General features: G+C 29.4%; 3 protein-coding genes across 4 annotated transcripts; 2 read left to right on the top strand and 1 right to left on the bottom strand.

Moving 5' to 3' along the window:
- LOC110653589 (late embryogenesis abundant protein At5g17165) lies at window positions 1-3615 on the top strand. Its single transcript, XM_021809301.2, has 2 exons — window positions 1-403; window positions 3072-3615. The coding sequence occupies exons 1-2, from the start codon at window positions 285-287 to the stop codon at window positions 3349-3351; spliced, it is 399 nt and encodes a 132-aa protein (XP_021664993.2). The 5' UTR covers window positions 1-284; the 3' UTR covers window positions 3352-3615.
- Window positions 3616-7651: 4036 nt separating this feature from the next.
- On the top strand, window positions 7652-9809 carry LOC110652967 (60S ribosomal protein L13-1). The gene is made up of 5 exons (XM_021808588.2): window positions 7652-7799; window positions 8287-8399; window positions 8552-8685; window positions 9181-9339; window positions 9417-9809. Exons 2-5 carry the CDS (start codon window positions 8294-8296, stop codon window positions 9636-9638), a joined length of 621 nt encoding a protein of 206 aa, XP_021664280.2. The 5' UTR covers window positions 7652-7799; window positions 8287-8293; the 3' UTR covers window positions 9639-9809.
- A 6906-nt stretch (window positions 9810-16715) lies between these two features.
- On the bottom strand, window positions 16716-18763 carry LOC110652994 (probable WRKY transcription factor 70). 2 transcript variants are annotated; one of them, XM_021808618.2, is made up of 4 exons: window positions 18563-18763; window positions 18358-18454; window positions 17542-17649; window positions 16716-17439 (listed from the first exon to the last, which is right to left on the bottom strand). In XM_021808618.2, exons 1-4 carry the CDS (start codon window positions 18693-18695, stop codon window positions 16908-16910), a joined length of 870 nt encoding a protein of 289 aa, XP_021664310.2. In that variant the 5' UTR covers window positions 18696-18763; the 3' UTR covers window positions 16716-16907. The 2 variants fall into 2 exon arrangements, with proteins under 2 accessions (XP_021664310.2, XP_021664309.2); XM_021808617.2 differs by having other exon boundaries at window positions 18358-18762.
- Between the last annotated feature and the right edge of the window lie 5041 nt (window positions 18764-23804).

Raw genomic sequence — 23804 nt, 5'->3', positions numbered from 1 at the left:
GACGGGAGTAAGTGAACGAGGAGCAGAGGAATAGTTTGGTGAGGACCGAGGAATGAAAGAGCGGCGGTTTGGAGCCGGTGAAGGACAGGGATGGCATTAAGAAAATTTCTTATCTCTCTATCTCTACCTACACGTCTGTCACAGTATATATAGAGGGTGCGATTCCTCAAAGGCAGCACGCTACCTACTATTACTGCTACTAGAACCTCTCTGAGAACTTTTCAGTCTCTCTCTCTCTCTCTCTCTCGCTTCTGCTTTTTCTCTCTGAAGAAAGGTGTATTTGTATGGCCGCCAATTCGAAGAGCACTCAAGGGATTGCCAGCTTGGGAAAGCGAGTTGTCACCCAGATCTGGACCGCTAACTACTCTTCATCATCTCGCTCTGCTTCTGCTTTCACTGCCAGGTTTACTGTTTGTTTTTCCTCTTTATTGCCTTTTTTTTTTTCCAAGGCTTGAAGTGAAATTTTGCGCAAGTTTTGAAGCTTGTTTTGATTAGGATATTGAGTTATTGATTGCTTTTGTGTTATTAATTTGGTGTTATTTTTACTTAATTGTGATCTGAGTTGGTGTTTGGTTTGTGGAATCCGCAAAATGAAGTTAACAATTGTAGGCTTTTTCCTTGGTTGTTGAAAAAAAAAACCACTATAATTTCTATGATTATTTTTTAAAATTTTTGTGGATTTTCTTAATTTTGTTGGTGATTAACTGATTATAACGAGCGGTATAGGAAATTATGCATTTTTTTAATCAGTCTTTGATTGATTCTAAACTTGGATTTTAATTTTTTATCAAAATATTATTTAAAAAAATGCGACATTGTAAACATCGTTTGCTTTGAAAGTATTTTCGTACAAAGGGATATTTTTGCCGTACTGGGTGGTGCTTAGCAGCGTAAGGATAAGGAGTTAAGAACACGCTGAAAATTTTCCGTATGGGACAATTCTCCACCGAGGGGTACTTTCGTAATTTAACTTCTTTTGATTATGATTTTCCTTTCTTGATAGATAATTAGAATTTTTTATCATTGTTATTATTTTCAAAAATTGTTTTCTGGGGTTTGATTTTGACCTTTAGGTGAGTGGTTGTTGGCAGCATTGCTTCTTGATGATAGCGAGATTGAAATGTAAGCAAGTTATATATGATTATGCTATAAACGGATAAGGATAAAAAAAGGAAAAACCAGAGTTGGTTCAAAATTTCACATTAAATATTTAAGGGCCCAGAGACGGTGTGGATTTTATTTTGCCCAAAATGTTCTTGCTTATCAGAAACCTTGATTAATTATGGAATATGGTTCCACTTGTGGGTTATAATAGGCTAATAGTATACCACTGGTAAACTAGACAATGGCTTGGACTTTTTTGTTTAAAAGATGACCTTGAAAAGTTTTCCTTGGTAAAACAGTTTGAATTCTTTTTCTGATATTTGTCGGGTGCAAATTCAGAAGGTAGATCATATGCCTATGCATTCATTTTCTATTCTTTTTAGGAGATATTGTTTCTTTTTTGGTAATTTTGCTTCCTTCTTTGTTATTATTATTATTTAAAAAAATTTCCACAAAGGATGCTGGCTGGCCTATGCCACCATATTTTCTTTTAGCTTAGAGTCAAGTTATGTTTCATCCTTGGTAAGACAAAATTAACATCTGTTTATCTGTCGTTAAAAGTTAATTAAATAAAAAAAAAAGAGTTCTGTCCTCTAAATATTAGGAGTGTCTAGAAATATCAAGTTTTAAGTTTGAACTCATGGGAATCCAGTGGGGAAAAAAAATCACATTTCATTGATCTAAGGCAGTTGATTTCCTATAAATATTTTATTGCTGATTCTTTCTTTTGATTAAGGAGTCTTAACCACTGCTATTTTTTTCTAAAAGAAATATATAAAAGTTATATTTCGATTTGAAACGTCGCTAGGTCTTTACTTGTAAAGTATGCATTGGAATTATACAACACCAGATGGGAGTGGGTGTTGCTTGACACCGACTTAAAAACTTGTAAGACTCAAATATATACCAAGGGAAGAGTTGACTCCTTTGTGGTAGGTGAAGGGCTGTTGATTGTCGAATATAATAAAGATTGTACATATTGTACTTGGGGTCACTGGTTGTGTACCGTCCATATAGTTTATTGAAATAGTATTTATTTACATTATTAAGTTGAAAAATACGCAAAAATTTCTTATGTCCTTGATGATAAATTTTTTTTTTGGATGAGTCTACACCTACGGTAGAGCGCCACCTTTCTTGGTTGGAGTTGGAGTGAAAATAACATTATTTGAGATGTCATGTTAGGTTGTCCTACACAAAGATGCCACCTTCGTTGGTATAAAATTTGTGGCACAAGACGACAGAGGCTGACGTAAATAACTTCAACGCTTGGTTTGTCGATATTCACATCAAATTTTTATCATTACTTTATATTATAGATGTCTGAAAAAAGAAATGGGTCGGTTGTTAATCTTTATCCGGTTGAGTCATATGTGTGTCACATGACCTTCATCTTACTGGTCAGCACTTGGTATTGCAGCACACATACATCTATTGTATTTTAAAAATTTTTCCAATCACATGGCGTACTTGAAGATAATTATTAAACATAATGAACGTTTTAGAGAAGGTTACAAGTATAACATGGTGGGCCTTCATTGCATTATTCCGTAGATAAAGATGAATGGTAAAAGGGTTTGTTTAGTGCTCACCTGCATTCCCATGTACATGTTAAATCCTTGGTGCCTGAGCCAACGAAATGCGAAAAGAGAAGGTGAAAACTGAAAAGTCCTATTTGTTTCAGTTCCAGATGGTTTGTTATTGTAGAAGGTATTTTTAAGGGTTCTTAATTAATCGGAACTTTACAAAAATTTGGAGGAAAAAAAAAAAAAAAAGAAAGACCCGCAAGGCCACCGTGTCTGGTGGGGTTCTAGGTCAATATCAATAAATGTTTTCATTGTGATTGCAATTCCCAACATGCCAACTTTCTTTTTGGCAGCGTTTTGGATGTGTTGGGCCAACCTACCTCAGGATATTTGAACATCAAATGATGACAGCACTCATGATCATGATGAATTTGATTGCAGGAGGCCAGCACACACATCTGTATACGACAAGAACCTGGATGATAATGTTAACGCAAGCGCGGTCCCTGACGACGTGATTCAGCCAGAGTCAGACAAATATTGGGCACCCCATCCGCAAACTGGTGTGTTCGGGCCTGCCACCGAGCCACACTCGGCGGCAGGCGGAGAGCGGGGCGTCTCTGCATCACCTGCTAACAGTGATCCGAGCTCAGTTTTAGAGGAAAAGGCCTGGTTCCGCCCCACCAGCCTTGAGGACTTGGAGAAGCCGAATCACGCTTGAGACTACCTGCATAAAGCATATATGAGTCTGCCCTGGTTTATGAATAAATGCTGTGAAATATTACCAGCTTATAAAGGTTTGACGATATAAACTGTTAAGTACTGTGCATGCTGGTGAGGAAGGCTTGCTCTTTTTTTTTTTTTTTTTTCTAAAGGCGTGGAAGTAGCTATACATGCAAACTTACATATTCAGTCGTGACATGCTTGATGTACGGATGGTTGTGGATCACGAATTTACAGTATTATGTTACAAAGTACTTGATAAGTTTGTGAGTTTTGATGATGGCTTTATATATAAAGGCCCTTTTAAACCTTGTGGAATAATTTAATAGTCACTTATGTTTATCAATTTTTTTTATAATTTAAACCCTTAAGAATAAAAAAATGCATAAAAAAATTCGAAGTTTTTTTTAAACTAAACTGATTGAACAAGTTCAAAAATTGATCACGTGACGAATGGACGTTAACAGTTTGGTGTCTCTCTCATTATTAAGATACCTTGAACGCAAATTAGGGAAAATTTGTGGAAAGAGGGAGAGATGGAAAGGGTAGAAGGAACAAGGGGTTCAGGCAGGAGAAGATATGCGTTGACGCTGGTGAGGATCAATTGTGATGATGTATTGTTTTGCATGGATATGGTCAAGTTACTTGTGTAAATAAAAATCGAAAGCATCTCTTGGAGACTTCTCACCAGATTGAATTGCATCCTAATTCATTAGTATATGAGCTTAAAAGAGGGCATCGTCGACCTTTCTAATCCACCGGCTTTAATGTCGTTGTTTAGAATGGAAAAACTCAAGTAGCTAATTTTCCTTTCTGTACAATAGAGCCAAATGTAGGGCTGTTGCAGTTCCAAATCTATGAATCAACATACTTTTTTATCTCAGCAAGTGTCCTAATGTCATAGAATTTGTGGATATTGCTTGGCTTTTGAAGAGCGCTAGTTAGGGGGAGGGGCTTGGTAATAAGTTTTTATCACATATTTGTGAGGTTGATTTAATTCTTCAGGTTTAATTCGAGCTGAGATGGTGTCCTATGATGATTTTGTTGCAACCAGTTCATTAGCAGCAGCAAGGGAAAAAGGACTGGTGAGTTTTGTTACTTTACTGTGTCAGTTAGTATTCCGTCTCTAATTCAACTTGTATACCATTTTCTATATATTATCTTAAAGATTTGTTACCTAGAGCATTCTTGATTCCCACAGTTGAGATTTGGGTAAAAATTACATTTTTGCTAATAGTGGTGCTATTGAAGCTGAATGTATATTCTTGCTTTTGTCCAACTGAAATCATCATATAGCAATCAGAGAAAATAAATGAAGTATTGTTTCATTAATCTGTGAAGAATGGTAATAGAATTAAATGGGCTAAAATCATTGGCAATGGAACAGAAATCAAGTGGACTATATGGTTACTTACTCTTTATCATTCTGTTCATCAAAAAAAGCGAGCTATTCTTTGCTTCGTTAGTGATAAAATTGTCAAGGAAGATGCTAATACTGTTGTGTTTACAAGGATGAACTATATTTTTTGTTAGATAAAATGAAAATTTCAACGTGTTAAGTTAGAGTCTTTTTATGCTTTTTTTAATCTTAAAAGCTTTTCACATGGTTATCATTAATGTTTTATTTTATATTTAATTTTTTAATTATATGTTATCTATCTTTAAATATTTATACCGGAGCTAATTTACACATATTAATTAAATTTATTTTTCAAATAATTTTAAAAAATAAACTTTACATTTTTGTATTGAGTGAAAGTAATAATAATAAATGCCACCCATAAATTATAAAATTAAATAATATTTAAGAAAATTTTCTCAAATTGTATTTTTTTTGTAAATTTAAATTTTTATACTTTGTATAGTAATTAATAATTTATTTTATATACATTTAATATTCATTATTCTATTATTTAAATATATATTAACATATTTAAGAAATATTTTTTTTATTTCTTTAATTAATTACTCATATCTTGTTTTTATGACCTATTTTAAAACTATATTAACTAAAAATAGTATAAATTTTTAAAGAAGAAAACAAAATAATATTCACAATGATCATGTGAATTGTGACAAGATAACAAAATAATGATTAACTTTTTATTTTCGTTCAGAAGGAATAGTTAATTTTTAAATTAATTGCAGGTTAGTTATATAAAATAATCCTTATGTTTATGTACACAGGAAATTATTTTTTTTCTGATACAGATGAGAAAAAAAATAAAAAAAATAATTAAATAAAATATTCTTTTTATATAATAAAAATAATTTAAGAAAATACTTTCTATATTAATGAAAAATTAATTAATTAAGGAAAGAAATAAAATTAGTTAAGAATAGTTAAGGAGTTTTCTAATTAAGAAAGGAAAGAAAAGAAAATTATTTAAGAAAATTTCTATTAAAATGGATGAAAATTAATTTATTAATTATACAGAAAAATTAATTAAAGAATAATTGAGTAATTTATTTTAAATATGAGAAAATGTTTCATTAATTATTCTGTAAAAAATAATAAATATGAAATTTTTTACTAATTTAAATAATAATTAACTTACTATTAACAATTTTAGAAAAAAAAATTTATCTACTTATAGGGAATGGACTATCATTAAAATCATAGTCATTAATATAGTATTTGTTCTCTTATAACTCATACTCACATTCACTTTACAATTGATGTGAGATCTCGAATAATTAACCCATTGATTGATGAGCTTGTCTTGATTTTTTGGTCATAGATTCATGCACTGACTCTTTTCTTGACCTTTTGTCTCTTTTTATCAAAGATAGAATACACATATATGAGTTAGTAACGAGAATGAATTACCATTAAAATTATGATTAATTTTAACAAAGTCTTTGACTCATATTCACACACATTTCATAATCAATGTAAAATTTCAAAGGCCTACTCTATTTGATTAAAACAGTTTATTTCAAATGTGAATATTAATTTATTTTTAAGTTGAAAAGGATTTAATTCATGATATTATTCACTTAAATAAAACTAAATAAATGGGGCCCCTTGCGGTAGGATAATGTCTTCAATTAACATATGATTGTGGACAAAAATGCCACTAGGCATGAGTGGACGCAAACAATTAATTAGCCTTATCTGCCAGGGACTGGGGTGGCTTTCAAATGGATGGCGATGACCTTGACCTTAATTATCTGCCATTTTCCTTTGGGTCTTGGGTCGCTGTTAGCAGTTCTGCTTGTGAGCAAAGAAATGACAGATTATGTGCAATTCATCACCAATTATAGTTTCCTTTGAACATAATCACAAGAATCGATTAAGCTGGGTGCAATGATGTATGACACAAATGTTCTTTCTTCCAAAAAAGTAAGAACAAAATGATGGAAATATAAGAAATGAGGCAGTAATCTCAGAAATTTTTAATTGGTGAAATTAATGTATTTATCTTCTTATGATTATTAATTATGATAGAATTTATATAAAATTTATTATAATAAATAATTATAAAAATTATTATATATATATATTAATTTTATTGTATAAGTTTTCTAATTATGGCCTATTGGATACGGTGGGGCCAATGCAAAAGAGGGACTTAGTAGTGGAAAAAGGCACGAAACAAAGGGACTCCTGTGGGTTGGTAAGCAAGAGAATTGGAATTGACAGGCAGACACACATCTACCCCAACCATATATAGGATATGGGTTGGATGAGGATATGGGACACACAGCACCACCAGAAGCAACATCCATATTTGATCAAACTATGATGTCATAATGAAGTATGCATTCTAGAATCTACATTTTTGCAAAGTCAATTAAAAAAAAAAAAAAAGCCTTCGTTAAGCATCCATGGATGCCTTCTTTTTTGCTTCCAATGTAAAATTTTATTATAATTAATACTTTTATATATTTTACAAATAATTATTATAATAATATGTAAACATTTTACAGAAAATAATTAAAATTAAAAAAAAAAAAATTTGTTCATACATATGAAAAATATATATTAATATATTATATTAAATTAAATAGCACAATAAGTAGAAAAAAAATTTATATACTTTATATTGTATAAAAAATAATAAAATAATAAATAATTTAATAATTCAATTTAACATATTAATAAATAAATTATTAATACTATTAATTATTTAAATTGTGAATAAAATTAAAAAATTTTATTTTTCTTTACAATAGGTTAATAGTTATTCATGTTTTACATCCTCTGGGAGCAAATCATTGTATCCACGTATAGGCCCAATACGAAGGACCAAATGGTTGTAATGCTAACCCAAACAAGATTCGGGTTTTGACAAAGCCCACACAATCCAACCCGAAAAGAACCCAATAACCTATTCTAGGGTTTGGTATTCTGATTCTTTTAAATCTCAGTTCGAAGCGATCGAGAGACCTTCCTGTTCCAAGCCGCTGGCAGCTGAACGAGAGAGAGTGATTTCTAGCACTGTAAGTTCTTGCCACTCCCTTATATTTCCCTTCATTTCTTTGTTGAGAAAATGATCGAATCCGAAAGAAATAAAGAGGAAAGAAAAGGAAACAAAGCTTAATTAGCCTCAAAATCTGTTTTATTAGCAGCTGCGCAGTAGGTGAATTTATTTGGTTTTTTTAGATTAAAGGGTTTTAGTGGTTTGAGCTGTGCTAATCGTTTGCTTGAACCTTTTTTTGGGTATCATGCTTTTAAATTTACTGTGACGTTAATGGAATTTGTAGCTGGATTTGTTTCATTTTCATCCTTCTTGTGTAAATTAATTGATAATTACTGACGGGCGATCACTAGCTTAAGAACCAAATAGAAGATTGATACATTGATAAATGTTCTTGTGGATTAAAATGAGTTTGTGACTGATCTGCCTGCTTTTATGTTTTATATTGTTCATGTTGAGAAATAAAAGATCTTCTATTTTTTACTCATTTCATGTTTTTTTGTTTTCAGGTGAGTAATGAAGCATAACAATGTTGTGCCTAATGGGCACTTTAAAAAGCACTGGCAAAACTATGTCAAGACATGGTTTAATCAACCTGCTCGAAAGACAAGGAGACGAATTGGTGTGTAGATTTTTGACATGGGTTTGTTTGTGATTTTTGGAGTTAGATCTTTATTTGGGTTACTTTTCACATTTGCATTTGCGAAGCTAAATTCTTATTTGGCATTATCTTGACTGATTCATGTCATCTATGATTTCTGTAACTGTCATCAGCTCGTCAAAAGAAAGCTGTGAAGATCTTTCCTCGGCCCACAGCTGGACCTCTTCGCCCAATTGTCCATGGACAGACTTTGAAGTATAATATGAAATTGAGGGCTGGTAGAGGGTTCTCTCTTGAAGAGCTCAAGGTACATTGGTTATCTTCATTAATATCTTAATCATATAGCTCTCATGTGTTTATCTCTCATCTTTGTTTCTTACATGGCTCACGTGCTGTTTCATCATTCTTGTTCTGATTTATCATATGTGCCTTTGAAAGCTATTATTGACCTAGTGTTTGGTGGATAGTTCACTATATTTGATCCATGCATTGTGGTGTTTGTCAATTTTCATTCTTTTTTACAGTCCAAGGACTTTACAACTCAACTGGCATGCATAAGATATCAAATTTAACAGATGTTTGCAGTTGGTAGAACTTTATAAATGGCACCTATGTTTTGTCTTTAACAATTTCTGCCATTAATTTTGTCAGTCATCTGTTAATACAAATTAATATAGTGGATTTTTACTCTAAATTTTTATATTTTATCTAGCTCTATTACATCTGTTCTTTCTGTTTTTTTTTTTTTTAATTTTTATTTCTTATCATGATGTAATGTAGTAAGGCGTTTTTCACTTGCCAGGCTGCTGGTATTCCTAAGAAACTTGCGCCTACTATTGGAATAGCTGTTGATCATCGTAGAAAGAACCGATCATTGGAGGGGTTACAAGCCAATGTTCAGAGGCTGAAGACCTACAAGGCCAAATTGGTTGTCTTCCCAAGATGTGCTCGCAAGTTCAAGGTAATTTATCAGGCTGATGTTCAGTTCTCAGATCTGGCATAGTGTGATCACTCAGAAAAATATTTTTCTTGGTGCAGGCTGGTGATTCTGCTCCTGAGGAGCTGGCAACAACAACCCAAGTCCAAGGACAATTCATGCCTATTGTCCGTGAAAAGCCATCTGCGGAGCTTGTTAAGGTCACTGAGGAGATGAAATCATTCAAGGCATATGACAAGCTGCGCGTGGAGCGGATGAACAAGCGCCATGCTGGTGCCAGAATGAAGAAGGCTGCAGAGGCTGAGAAAGAAGAAAAGAAGTAGGAATTTTGAATTTTGATCTGGTCGATCAGCATATCCAAATGTTGATGTTGACTGCCTTTTGCAATTTCTGCTTTATTTTGTTTACTGGAATTGTCTCAAGCCATTAGTATTAACCTTTACAATGTTGGCTATGTATTTGTTATTATTTATTGTGGTTGGATTTTTCTCCAATTTTGTTTCGAATCCTTTGTTGAATTGTGTAGATTTTTGGTACGGCTTAAGCTTGTGATATTATGCAAGTGGGATTTAGCCATGTGATTATTCTGTATCCATGTGAGTTTAGGGTATGTATACATGGTATAGCAAGTTAAGCTTGGCTTAGGCTTGATCAAACTGTTCGTGGGTCGATTATCAAATAACTATGAGACAGTAGATTTCTATGGAAGTTATTTTCATATTCCAGCCCAATAAATTGACTGCAGAGTGTGAGGCTTGTGGGCTAAAACTTGGGCTAAAGGTGAGTGTGGTGCGGTTTCAGATCTCATGATCGGAATCAAAATTGGACTGGTAGTTCTAATTTGAAGGGCTGGAGTTCCAAACCAATTTGAAGGCTTCTCTTCCGTTTCAATTTTAGTTTTGATTTTAATTAATTTAATTAAATTAATTCGATTTATCAAATTCAACAATTAAAATATTTATTTTTTTAATTAAATTTTCAATTTTTATCCAAAATCATATCTAACTGATCAAAATTAGTCCGATTCAAACCAATTCTAATCAAATCCTGATTTAATCGATTTTGGTTTGGTTCTAATCCAAACTCAGACAGCCCCATGGGCCATGGCTAACTTGGACTTAAATTAATAAATATAATATGTTTATATCACTATAAATAAAAATTTATTATTTATTTTTTTAATTTTATTAGATTTTAATTTTAATACTGATTCTGATTTTAATATGTGAATATAAAGTACTCTGAATCTTGATCTATTATATATATATATATATATATATATATATATTATATATATACATATTCAGTATATTTCTCAGCCTTGACTTTCTTCAGCATTACAAAAACTCTGGAAGGTTCAAAATCACCTTCAAAATCAATGAGGGACCAAAGCTTAAATCAAATAATAATGACTTGTCAAATTCAATAAAATTTAGAATTAAAAAATAAATTACAAAATAAGAAATTTATAATAAATTGTATGGATCCCTTCACTTCCACAAATACAAATGATTATTGACAGGTATACCTCATGAAGGCATCTGATCATTTTGTTGTGTTATGCTGATGTGTAAAGAAACAATGTGCAGTCTGAAAGGGAAAAGACAATATGTAGGTGATAGATAGAAAATGTGAAATAAATAAGGAGCCAACCTCTCTTATTCAAGCACTTGTTGCATTCTTGTTGCTCCTTTTCCTTTGTCTTGCCATGTTTATTTTCCAAACCTTTATAATTTTCCCCCCCTTTTTCAAAGATTTCAATTTACTTTTCAGATCTTAGCTTCCAAATCAGGCCAATATAGTCTTCTTGCTTCCACAATAATGATCTGTTTATTGGTTCTTAATTAAATCTTAAACTAACTTTTTTCCTTTTTTTTTTTTTGATATTTGACTTATTCAAACACTATATATAGTTTTATATTTTTTTATTTATAGATTTCTTTCATTTCTTAAAAACTAACTAACATATATAATTTTTTATTTAAATTTTTTAATGTATTAAGCAGTGTATCCTTTCATTCCCATTTTATGGTTAATAGAAAATTAATCCTCTCTCTCTAAGCCGTCAACTTCATGGACGAAACACTAAACCCTGTTCGTCAATAATTTTTAAGATAATATTTAACGTTTTGAGCAGATCTAAATATTATATCTCTTATTTATAATTTTTGATAGTATAATATTTATATTAGTATTTAGAAATTGAGGAAATAATTCATAAAAAGCTACTTTTCTCAGTTTTTAGCGATTAATTAAGATCAGTAAAATTATATTATTATTTTTATAATTAACAGTTAATCTAATAATTATTTTTATCAAACACTTTGAATTTAATAACTATATAAAAGCTAATAATTAACGGTTAATATATAATAATTAATAAAACAACTAATAGTGACTCAAACAACTAATATTAAAACTTTAATCAAATCAATAAAAAGTAATGCACAATCACCAGACATGCTTATTCTATATAAAAATTTTTAGATGCATAAATTATTATTATTATTATTATTATTATTAGACCAATCTCTAAAACAAAAGGTGGTAGTTAAACCAGATAGATCAAATATTCAAATGTAAATATATGATTATTTTCTTATATATATATATATATATATATATAAACAAAGAGTGCGTCGGTGGGTGGGGGCGCTTTCTCTCTGTGTTTTGTCTTTAGGTTGAAGGAGGAGAAAGACATGAGACCCATTCTCACTCTCACTCTCAATCTCTCATCTCCCACCATGATTTAATCAAAATAGAAAATTTGCATATTTAGAATTCAGTCAAATCTCTCTCTCCCTTTCCTTACGTTCACACCAAAATTTTCCACGGCACTTTTTTACTCTATGTTTGGATACGTTGTTATAGAAAAAGAAAATAAAGAAGAAATGTAAAGAGAAAAAAATAAATCAAGGGAAAATTTTTTTTATTTTTCTTCCTCTTTTATTTTCTTCCTTTCCAAACATAGTGTTACGATCGACGTTTCAACGGTGAGAGGTTTGACGGTTCACTTTCTGGCTGTCGTTTATCTTTGAAGGGCATATGCTTGAATGAAACTACTTTCTGTCACTTCCATCATTAGCCCTCTGTCCCCTTTGGACTCATCCACTACCCTTCTTCCAAATCAATAACCATCCTAAGTTGTTAAAACAGTATGGATATGCATTTTTTTTTTTTTTTTGTAATTAGACTCTGTTAGGGTTTAATTATAAAAATAATTTTAATATCATTAAATTAAAATTTATTAAATAAGCTATTACTCAATAATATTTAACTTAACTTATGAAAATTTATTTATAGGCACTGCAATGAATTCATTCATTTATATTGATTTTATCCATGCGGATAATGATAAGAAATAGAAGAATTTATAAAAAAAAATGAAATTCATAAAAAATGAATTATTTAGGAGAGTGAAATCAAATTAGCTTTGATCTTATAAATATTTAAAATTTTAAAACAATTACATGTTTAGTTATAGTATATTAAATGAGATTTGTGGTGATAATTTAAAAATTAAATAAGAATAATATAATAAAATATTTAATTAAACTAACTTATAAACACATGAATTATAAGCACGAAAAAAAAAGTTGATCTCCTTCAACTTATTTTTTTCAGTTTATAAGTTTAAAAAATATTATAAATAAATAATTAAATTTATTTTTATAATTATTTAGAATTGTCTCGAGACTTATGAAATCTTGAGTTTGAATCATAGTCAGAGCTAATTATATTAAAAAAAATTATTAACGCTAAATCTTATAATTTTATAGACTCTTTTAATATTATTGAATGAAAATTCATTATTAATTCAATATAAGATTATCAATAAATAATAAAATATAAAAATTTATAATCCTTTTTAAAATATTAAAATCTAATTATATAATAATCTTAATAATTTAATCCCTTTAAATTATTTAGTAATTTGATGAATAAAGAAAAAACTCAAATTTAAATAAAAATGAAAACGTACAGAAGAAGGGTCAATGATGAGAGAGTGAGAGAAAGAGAAGAATAGCCAAATCGAGGGATACTGTCGGACGTCACCTTCATATAAGTTCATTGATCGCGAAAGGAAAGGTTTCAATTGGCTTAAACTTTCTGCAAATCGATCCATGTCCTTTTCTCCATGTTTATAAATCATCCCAATTGGAGGGTTTGATCTTGAATTTTCATTGTTCAACATACAAGTATGAAATGTTTGACGAGGAATTTTGTTTTGAATTCATGGATATGGTCTCATAATGATTTACTAATATTTTTTTTTTTTTAAGTGGGAAGGAACTTATTCCATATAAGTATTTCATTTTCTACTATATTTTAAAAGTAAAATTTTATAAAAATTCAATTTTAATTTTAATAAAAAAAATAAAAGAAATGTCCATCTTTAAATCAAATTATTTTATTTGTTTTATTTTTTATTTAATTTTAATTAAAACTTAAATTCAAAACTTATATTTTAAAGATGATTTGATAGCATTATATTTTTTTTTCTAGATTTGAGATATTTAGATACAAATAATAATTCGAACTCAAAGCCCCATAATTGTAAAGGACTTTGTTATAATTGTTATTAACGGAATTGGCACGAGTGTTATAAAACTCTATATTAAAAGTGCTTCACCTCATAATAGATCTCCCAAGCACAAATAGAATTAGACTTAACACATTTAATTAAGAGATACTTGTGTTTTACTATCAAAGTTTTAATAATATTAATAGTAAAAGATAAGAAAGAATAGGGTGGATATATATCTTTAAAGAGAACAGCTAGCTGAGAACAGAAGTCACATGGCCAACTTTAGCACTTTTCCAGGAAATTAATGGGCTCTCGCCAACCATTTCAACTATCTTTTAAATGTCACTTGTACCTTGTCTGCTACTGCATACTGTTGTGTTGTCTATGTTTCTATTTCATTCATTAATTTAAAAATAAAGTCAGTTGGTAAATAATTAATATATATATATATGTTCATATCAAATAAATCTAAAAGAATGTACAAATCAAACTGTTTAATTATGTTATGTTTGAATAGCAAGTTTTGTCCATTTACACTTTATAAAATTCATTTGGGAAATTAAAATAAAATTGAAAATATTGAAATTAAAATATAATAATTAATATGAAGATCAAAATAAGTGAAATTTTATTGTATGAATATGAAAATTTTACATCATTTAGAACAATGGTAAATGAACAAAGCAAATATGTTTATACATAACTTAAAACGGTGTAGTTTAATACATTCTTTAGTCGATTCAATTTGTTTTTAATGTTTTAAAGTCAAAATTAAGTAAAATATTTTGGTTTAGTTACATTTTAAAACCAAGCAAACATATAAGTGTTAAAAAATTGATAGTACACTTTAGTATCGAGTAGTTTACACGTTTTATTAATAAGAGCATAATTTATTTTTTTTAATTTAAAGATCTATGTTATTATATTATTAGCACTTATGGATAAAATTTTTGAATAGCGTCAATATATCTAACGTGGCAAGTCTTCCTATACTCTTAAACTGATGTGGTAAATAAACTTCACCTGTTTGGCTATATAATAATGTCATCTATATAGTACAAATTAGGAAATATAGAAAAATAAACAAGAATATATTAATATTTACCTCATGTTGTAAAGAAATCGACAGGCAAACTAGTATATATAATCAAATAAGCAGGGTCTACTTGCTACGCCAAGTATAAGTTAGCATACATTGATACAATTTAATAGGATAAATTTTGATAATTGTCCCTGAACTTATCTGGTTGTAATATTACAGTCCCTCAACTTAAAAGTGTAACATAAAACCCCATCAACTTTTAAATTTTACACAATAAAATCCCTCTAATATCTAATTATTGGTTTTTCAATTAGACCATGATTTGAACAGTTTCAATATGGAGTTTAGTCAGTATTTCTCTTTTCTCTTTCAAGTCATGTATAAATTAAATCATTTTTCTCTCTGTTAATATCGTAATAATATAAATTATTAAATGTAAAAAAAAAAAAATTCAAGCTCTTATTAATAAAACGCGTAAAATGCAAGGTATTTATTTATAAAAAAAATCATAAAACAAAATTATTCTAATTGGTAAAGAGATGAAAGTTTCACTTTCTTATTAGTCAAGGTCGGCTAAACTAGTTAAGGAGCATATAAAATTATTTATCTTAAACTCACTAATATACCTTAAAATTATCCGAAGAGAGAATTTACCGTCAGTATACAAAAGTTAACTTAGAATATCCGAAGAGATGAAAGATAATTAATCATTAAGAAATTTATATATGAGAATTGTTTCCAAACTTAAAATTTAATTAAAGAGATAGCTAGGATTAATTCTAGAAATCTTCTGAAATTCTGTAGAAGCCTAACGTAACATCCGCATCATGTTTTTATAAAATTGATAAACAAATTTTATAATATGAAATTTTTATTTTTTTTTTGAAAATTTATTTAGTTTTGAATAATGAAAGTTGAATTTGAAATTTTATAATTAAAATAATTAATTAATATCATTTAATTAAAATTTATCGGTGATAATTTATTATTTTTTTTAACTAAATTGATATTGGTGGATTTTAAAATTATACGAGTATAGTTTTATAATTTAGTACTTAATTAATTTCATTATTGCAATTTTAAGAATATCTTCTTAAACAGTAGGTGGAACCTAACTATACATGTCCTTCAATTATATCTTCCAAATCGTTGACACTAATAATTCATCCTTCTCCTCTTAAAGGAGATTTTAGTAAAAAATAAAAAATAACACTTAGACTAAGGGTCAAATTGGTAATTTTTCTTACATCTCCCCCTTTTTGGTTGAATATTTCTCTACTTACAATAAGATATGTTATTAAAAAATATTATTTTTTATGAATTAAAATTAATTTACATTCATGTTGAAATTATTTGTATTTATAATAAATTTTCTTAAATCTAAAATATTAAATTAAAATTGTTCTCTCATACCATTAATAATTGCAACTTAACTTGATCCTGAAATTATAACAGTATATATTCACCATCAAATCAAAATTTAATTTGAAAATTAAATTAATAAAAAAATTATTTTGCTTTGAAATGAGTTAAGAACTATAAAATAATCAGTATTTGATTGAAATATCTAACGTTCATGAAACTGATGTAAAGAATTATTTGTAATATTATAATGTGATCCTATCCAAAATTAAATTTCTCTTATATAAATTAAAAAAAAATATATATTAAGGGCTGATACTCTGTTTAGTGTTTACTATATATATCCACTAAATTAATTTTTTGTGCATGTATACTTGCGCCATTGCCTACTTTATTATTTTTTTTTTCTTTCCAATTATTATTTTCCTCCCCCTTCTTTTGTCACCAACAAAAGTACCTCAATTAATATGTACAGGAACAAGGCTCTACGTTACATTAATTGAAAAGGAGTTTTTTTTTTTTGGTACAATTAATAAAAAGGAGCTTTAATTTACAAGCACACACCTATATCTAATTAAGAAGCTGATTAACTTGATAATTAGAACTATTTCTACATGGAAAATTATTCCAAAAAGAAAAGGTTCAACAGCATATATATAGCTAGCCATCGAAGTATTCAAACTCCAAAACATCATCAAATTGGCTATCAACTGATGTCATAATCATATCCATGTCCAAACTGTGATGGGTAGTAGTGCTTGTGGCGGTACAAGACGAGTTCACCCCAGAAATCACATCCGCAGGATCAAACTTTGAGGCATGATCATCAGGAGAGACAAGATAATCGGAAGAAGATGATTGGTTGTGGGTGAGATGATTATTATGATCGTGTGGGAATCCGTCCTTGCACTCTTGCTTTATTGATTGGAAAGTTGAGAAAAAGGGAGCATCTTGTCTGTTAGTGGGGTGGTTGTTGTGGTGGCCATTGCCATTGCTAAAGCTTAGGAGGACTGAAGAATCAATAACATGATCAGGAGCATCCAAGATAAGGTGAGAAGCCTTGAGCAAGTTCTTGCATGTGTGGTGGCCGTAATAGGTTGTTCGGTGCATAGGAGGTTCCTCTTCAATTCTTTGAACTTGCTTCGTTGCTTGGCAACCCTGATCAAACTTGTGGGTGCACCTGAAGTAGTTCCTGCCAAGCCAAACAAAAACAAATTAGTAATAATTAACTGAAAATATATAGCCTATATAAATATCTCAGTAATTGAAATTTATATATACACGTATATAATACCTTGGATATTTAGCATTCAGGATCACTTTCTGTCCATATTTTCTCCATGCATGGCCGTCATCTATTAGATCAGGACTATCTCTTGTCCATGAATACTGGGAAGTCTTTCTGCAAGTTACAAAACATTCATTTCTATTATCAAGAAAATGTTTATACATATATAAACATAATGTTATATGATTTTAATTGGTTCTAATTTGGTTTCCATTCAATTTGTGGACATTTTTAGAAATTAATCATTAAAAATTTTTATTTAATTTTGATTGAAATTTAAATTTAAAATTTAAGAATTTTATAAATAATTTTAATATCATTAAGTTAAAATTCATAGATATCATATATGAAATTTTTGATTAAGGATATGATTATAACGCGTGAATAATTAAAATATATAATAAACAGCTAGCTGTATCATAGGATGGTAAAGATAAATTTAAAAATTTTAAATTAAAATTAAAATTTAAAATTTAAAAATTTTATAAATAATTTTAATATAAATATCATATATAAAATTTTTAATTAAGGACATGATGATAATGCATGAATAATTAAAATATATAATAAATAATCAACTGTATCATACGATGATAAAGATAAAAATATCTTTTTTATTTATTTAATTATATTACTTTATAAATTCATTTTATTTTATTCTTATTATTAGAATTGCTTAAGCATATTATTTCTATAAAGAATAATAAATGATGAGTTTTATTCAAATTTTCATTCTAAAGCTCATGAGTTTTAATGAATCAGAAATGCTAGTAGCTACATACATAATCAATGAATGATATATAAATAATATTAATATATTACCTTCTCTTATAACATCCTTTCCGATCCTTCATTGTGGAAGTACTTCTAATACTCTCACCGGAATCTTCAGACTTCCGGCCATCACAACAAGGCGAACCTACGTGAATACTCGCCGGTAATTGCGAGACCTCATCAGACTCAACTCCATTCAATATAGAAAGACTACCCATGAAAGAATTCAAGATCTTCGTGACGAGATCCTCACCCACAGATCCATCATCTCCAATGGATTCGCTAAAGATAGCTTTAAGCTGGTTAGCATATTCTTGACCTCTAGTCAGTTGTTCGATCGCCTTTCTCCGATTGTACAGCAAGGTTTCCGGCCAGAGTGACTCCATTTCTCGGCTAGTCTCCGGTATTAGATCTTTATCTCTACTATTCTAGCTAGTAGCAAAAGTGAAGCGTGGAAAAGGGCTTTTAAAATGAGAAGGGAGAGAGTAGAAAGTAGCGTTGTAGCTGGGAGGAAGATTAATCGAACCTCCCCTGGAAAGTTCTCCCTTTGGGGGTCAAACAAATCCCACTCGCACTCGGCGAGAAAACAGGTACACCGGAAGGGATCTGCTTTGAATATTCATTTGTCTCTTCTTTCATGTTGAGCACTTCAGTCCATGGCGCGTGATGTTTTTCGGGTTTTTTTAACCCAAGGCTTACTAATAGAAAGTGATGTCAGTACGGTGACGTCATCAAGCTGTGTAATTACCTTGCCACCTGTCTCTCTTTTATAATATAACACAAGTGGATGACCCCACAATTTGTATCATTATTTACACAAGCTTGGCTGTTAAATACCGATGATGCCCTTGACTTTGCTTTTACGCTCTGTTTGGATGGGGTGAGGGAAGGGAAATTAATAAGAACGTAAGGGAAGGTAAGGAGAGAGAAAAGTAAGAAGTGTTACAATAAAAAAAATTCATATTTAGAAAAAAATGAATTAATGAAAAGGTAATGAGAGGTAATGTATATTTTTTATGTTTGGAAAGAGTTGAAAGAGAGGTAAATAATTATTAAAACTATAAAAATATATTTTTCTATTAGATAAAATTTATTATTTATTTTTTTAATATGTAAATTAAGGCATTTTATTTTTAATTTAGTGACCTATAATTTATATTTTTTATTATCTTTTTATGTCAGACCATGACATGTACTATTTCAACATTCAACTTAGATATCTATAAAATAATACAAATAAGGATTGAATAAAGAATAAATTATTTAGAAAATTAAGGCATTTTATTTTTATTTTAGTGACCTATAATTTACATTTTTTATTGTCTTTTTATGTCAGACTATGGCATGTACTATTTCAACATTCAACTTAGATATCTATAAAGTAATACAAAAAATGATTGAATAAAGAATGAATTATTTAGCAAAAAAAAATTGACAATTGGAGTATAATAATTGCAGTAAATTATTGAAAGAACAAATGATTTAATAACTGAAATTAAATAGAAAGATAAAACTAATATTTTTTCTGTAAGAATTCAAAATTCACGAGAGCGAAGAGATTAGATATGGCCACTTGAGAGAGAAAATATTTGTTTGTATTAGTAAATTAGGTTTATTTTTAATAGGTATAATTAAATTTTTAATAAAAAATTAAATATACAATAAAAAATAAAAAATAAAATAATTTTCATCTTTCACCTCCCCCTACTTATACCACAATTTATGATGTGAAAAAAATTGAGATTTGAGGGATAAGGGATGGTAAGCCTTACCCTTACCCTACATTAGCTCACCTTTTTTTAAATAAGATTATAATAATTACTTACCCCTCCTTATCTTTATTTATCCTTCCCTTAACCTATCCAAACAGAGCCTTAGGGTGCAGTTGATTTTAATAATGGGGACAATAGGGGTATTTTGGAGTGTGAAGTAGACAACAAAAAAGTAGTTATATCTCCGAAGTCCTTGCTTTACGGTAATATTAGTAATCTAAGTTTGGATAAGCATGTATGGGTAAGGATAACATGTACCGTAGGAACATTGCTTTCCCTGAATAGTAAACGTTAACCGTCGGATCTTCGGCCCTTTGCTCATTATTAGTGGGCACATTCGCGTGATGCGATAGGTGCCGTACATTGAATCAAATTGATACTATTAAAATTTGAATTTCTAATTTAGTTTAATTATATATTTAATAATAAAATTGCAAGTAGAATTGTTTCCGATTAGGTAGATCCAATCTTGAGAGTGGCCTTGTTTTCTTATATGTAATTATTAGATTGAGCTTTCGGAGAAGCGAATTAAATAAAAATTATGAATTATTATTTATTCATATTATAATTATTTAGTAAGTATGCTTTATTTAATAACTAATTAATTATTAGTTCTTGATATTTGATTTTCCATGTATTTAAAATGACACTATTTGTTATTAAAAAAATACATTTAAACCTTTTTTGATATTTAGATTTACTGCTTAAAAAAAAAAAAGAAAGATAGCTTCTATAATTATTTTATTTTTAAAAAAGTATAATTACTTTGCTTCATAAAAAAAATTTAAGGGAAATCTTTTGAAAGAAATTTCATTGGAAAAATGTTTATTTAAACAATTTATTGAGAAAAAACATTTTTTTCCTTGAAAATATTTTATTAATAAAATAAATTTTAAAAATTTACATACGTTTAATCTTTTAACTAAAGATTGATTAATTGAAAAAAATATCAAATGGATTAAATAATTAACAAAAATTAAATGTCATAAGTTCATTAATTTAATTATTAAATAATACAAATGAATTAATAATTATAACATAACTTCAAGAGAAAAATAGTGATTCCCCTTAAAAATAAATGGGATTTTAATAATGAAATTATTATAATTAACATTTGTAAGAGATTAATTTAAACTGGAAGTAATATTTTGTATAATAGATTTTTAATTGGATATTATTTAAAATGAATAGTATAAATGTTACAACAACCATTGATTATTTAATTTGAAGGACTAATCTGAAATCAACTGTTTGGTCAGATGCATGCTGTGTTGATGAGTTCACACTTAACTTCCCAAAATGCAACATTGCATAACTATTAATAATTTTAATTTATATATATATATATATATATATATATATATATATATATATATATATATATATCCTGTATGGGCATGATGATGCTATTGTCATATTATATATCCAACATGACAGTTAATTTTTTCATTGGTGGAGGGATCGAATGTGACAAAATCATTTGTATATACACAAGTGCATGCACGTTTTTAATAAAAAATTTAGTAAATCATCAAAGTCTTGTCATTTTATAATTCGTAAAAAGGTTAAACTAATAAATATTAACGAAAGGTTAGATTATTTTAATAATAAAAAATTATTATTCATATTTATAAATTTAAATTTTTTAATTAAAAGGGTCAATGATCTATACTGTTTCACATTGAAACAATTAAAATTCCATAAAAGGGAAGAAAATAGGATTAGTAATGAAAAGAAATTTAAATTTATTTTTAAACAGATTTAAATAGATAAATCCTGATGTATTTTAAATAGATATAAATTTCAGAATTTATTAAAATATAATAATAAAAAAATATCTAGTAATAAATCGCTGATGAAAAATTTATTGTAGCAGTTTAAGGAGGAGATCTAAAGAAAATATGGAAAGAAGAGAGAATGCAAAAAGATGGGGAAGAACAAGAAGTTTTACGCACGTTGTATTTACTATAATTACTTTAAAATTGAAGTTTATAATATTTCTATAGATGAAAAATTAACTATAAAATATAATATCTATCGTAAAAAGATACACACGAATTTAACTAACGAAATTGAAATTGCAAAGACTATGGTTTTTTTTTTAATATAAATATATTAATTAATAGTGAGTATAAAAATTTAATATATGAATTTTAATTTTTATCAATCAATTTGCTTGTTAAAAAATTGAATTTTAAATAAATAAAATTTTAATTTTTATTAATATATTTTTTTAACCGTAAAAAAGAGAGCTCATTAGGTATTACGGTTATAATCCCTTAAGCTTGAGGCTCAAAGTCACCAACTGACATAATCGATTTAACCCAATCATATAGAAATGGATTTACCATTGAATCTGAGGTGACACCCAATAAGACAAATCATTTGACAACTCACCATCTCCTCTTATTACAACTCCTAAATAGAAAAAATATTTAGTAATAATGGTAGTACTAGGGGTGACAATTCGGGTTGATGAGTAGTGTTCGTGTCGTGTCAACACGCGATATGAATACAATTAATGTCACGACCCAACCTATGGGCCGGACCGGCACTAGGACCTGGGCCAGCCTAAAGCCCCCGAGGCCCGTAGTAAGCATAACTGTTCATTAACACAACTCTAAGGCCCATTTGGGCCCAATTTCAAGAAAACAAACGGACAGAGTCCGGCCATAAAATGGACTTACCAACGGGGAGTTTTCGACTCACCCGACCTGTAAACACAATATATAGTCAATTGGGAGCTCACCACCCTCCACATACTCATCAACATAATAATAAATGGGAGCTCAGCTCCCTCATCCAATCCATCAAACATGCATAGTATATTAAGTTTACAGGTCCCAAAATAATAATTTAGTTTACAGACCCAAATCAAATAAACATTTCTAACACATGCGGAAATTCTAAGATTTAACAAGTTTATACAAACAGTAATAATTGACCTGTGAGGGAGAAAGCAGGTTAACCTCAAAAAATATCCTCGCTTTGTAAAAATTTTTGAACAGAGTGAGCGTTCGACTCAGAGTAAAATATCAATTTTAACCATAATCTCTATAACTATCTCAGAACTAATGCACCTGTAGAGTAAAATGCAACATCAACTTCATATTCTCATCATAGCATCACAAAGGAAATTTGTAGGACTCACGCACCCTGTAGCATCAATCATAATTTTTTGGGAGCTGATCCCCTATACTCTCTTAAATCCAACTGGTGAAGAACTCGACTTTCGCTTAATAAACCAAATCGAGGGTCCCAGCGAAGAACTCAAGCCGTGACTACCCCTCGAAGGAACGGGTCCCAGCGAAGAACTCAAGCCGTGACTACCCCGTCCTATCCATAGTCCACACCACATCACACGCACGCCAACGCACGCACACTGCTCCAAATTACCACAACAACACTCATGGCACATTAACAGTTATGAATGCAACATAATTCGTGCCTAGAGTTTAACTACATAAATATATGCATATAAGTGATGCATGGGCATGCTGAACATATAATAATATCGAAATTACAATTAAAATTAATATTTTACTCACAAACTTGACGACAATCACTGTGGCGGCTGGGCGGAGGAAGAAGGCTGTCCCGGCTCACCTGACAATTACATTACATCTATTTAATAAATTTGACTCAATACAAACAAAGAAAAAGATCAAGTACGTCCTAAGTCGTGCCGAAAATCCGGCAGAGTCTCCCCTATACCTAGGACCT

This window comes from Hevea brasiliensis, chromosome 3 (genome assembly GCF_030052815.1).
Source record: "Hevea brasiliensis isolate MT/VB/25A 57/8 chromosome 3, ASM3005281v1, whole genome shotgun sequence".
NCBI lineage: Eukaryota > Viridiplantae > Streptophyta > Magnoliopsida > Malpighiales > Euphorbiaceae > Hevea > Hevea brasiliensis.
This window is presented reverse-complemented; position numbering and strand designations above follow the sequence as displayed.

Excerpts from the sequence above, each read along its gene's own strand:
- LOC110652967 (XM_021808588.2), top strand. The coding sequence starts at position 8,294 with ATGAAGCATAACAATGTTGTGCCTAATGGGCACTTTAAAAAGCACTGG. Across the intron at positions 8,400-8,551 it reads AAAGACAAGGAGACGAATTG|CTCGTCAAAAGAAAGCTGTG; the intron begins GTGTGTAGATTT and ends AACTGTCATCAG. Across the intron at positions 9,340-9,416 it reads GATGTGCTCGCAAGTTCAAG|GCTGGTGATTCTGCTCCTGA; the intron begins GTAATTTATCAG and ends TTCTTGGTGCAG.
- LOC110652994 (XM_021808617.2), bottom strand. The coding sequence starts at position 18,695 with ATGGAGTCACTCTGGCCGGAAACCTTGCTGTACAATCGGAGAAAGGCG. Across the intron at positions 17,650-18,357 it reads AAAGGATGTTATAAGAGAAG|AAAGACTTCCCAGTATTCAT; the intron begins GTAATATATTAA and ends TGTAACTTGCAG. Across the intron at positions 17,440-17,541 it reads CTGAATGCTAAATATCCAAG|GAACTACTTCAGGTGCACCC; the intron begins GTATTATATACG and ends TTGGCTTGGCAG.
- LOC110653589 (XM_021809301.2), top strand. The coding sequence starts at position 285 with ATGGCCGCCAATTCGAAGAGCACTCAAGGGATTGCCAGCTTGGGAAAG. Across the intron at positions 404-3,071 it reads GCTTCTGCTTTCACTGCCAG|GAGGCCAGCACACACATCTG; the intron begins GTTTACTGTTTG and ends ATTTGATTGCAG.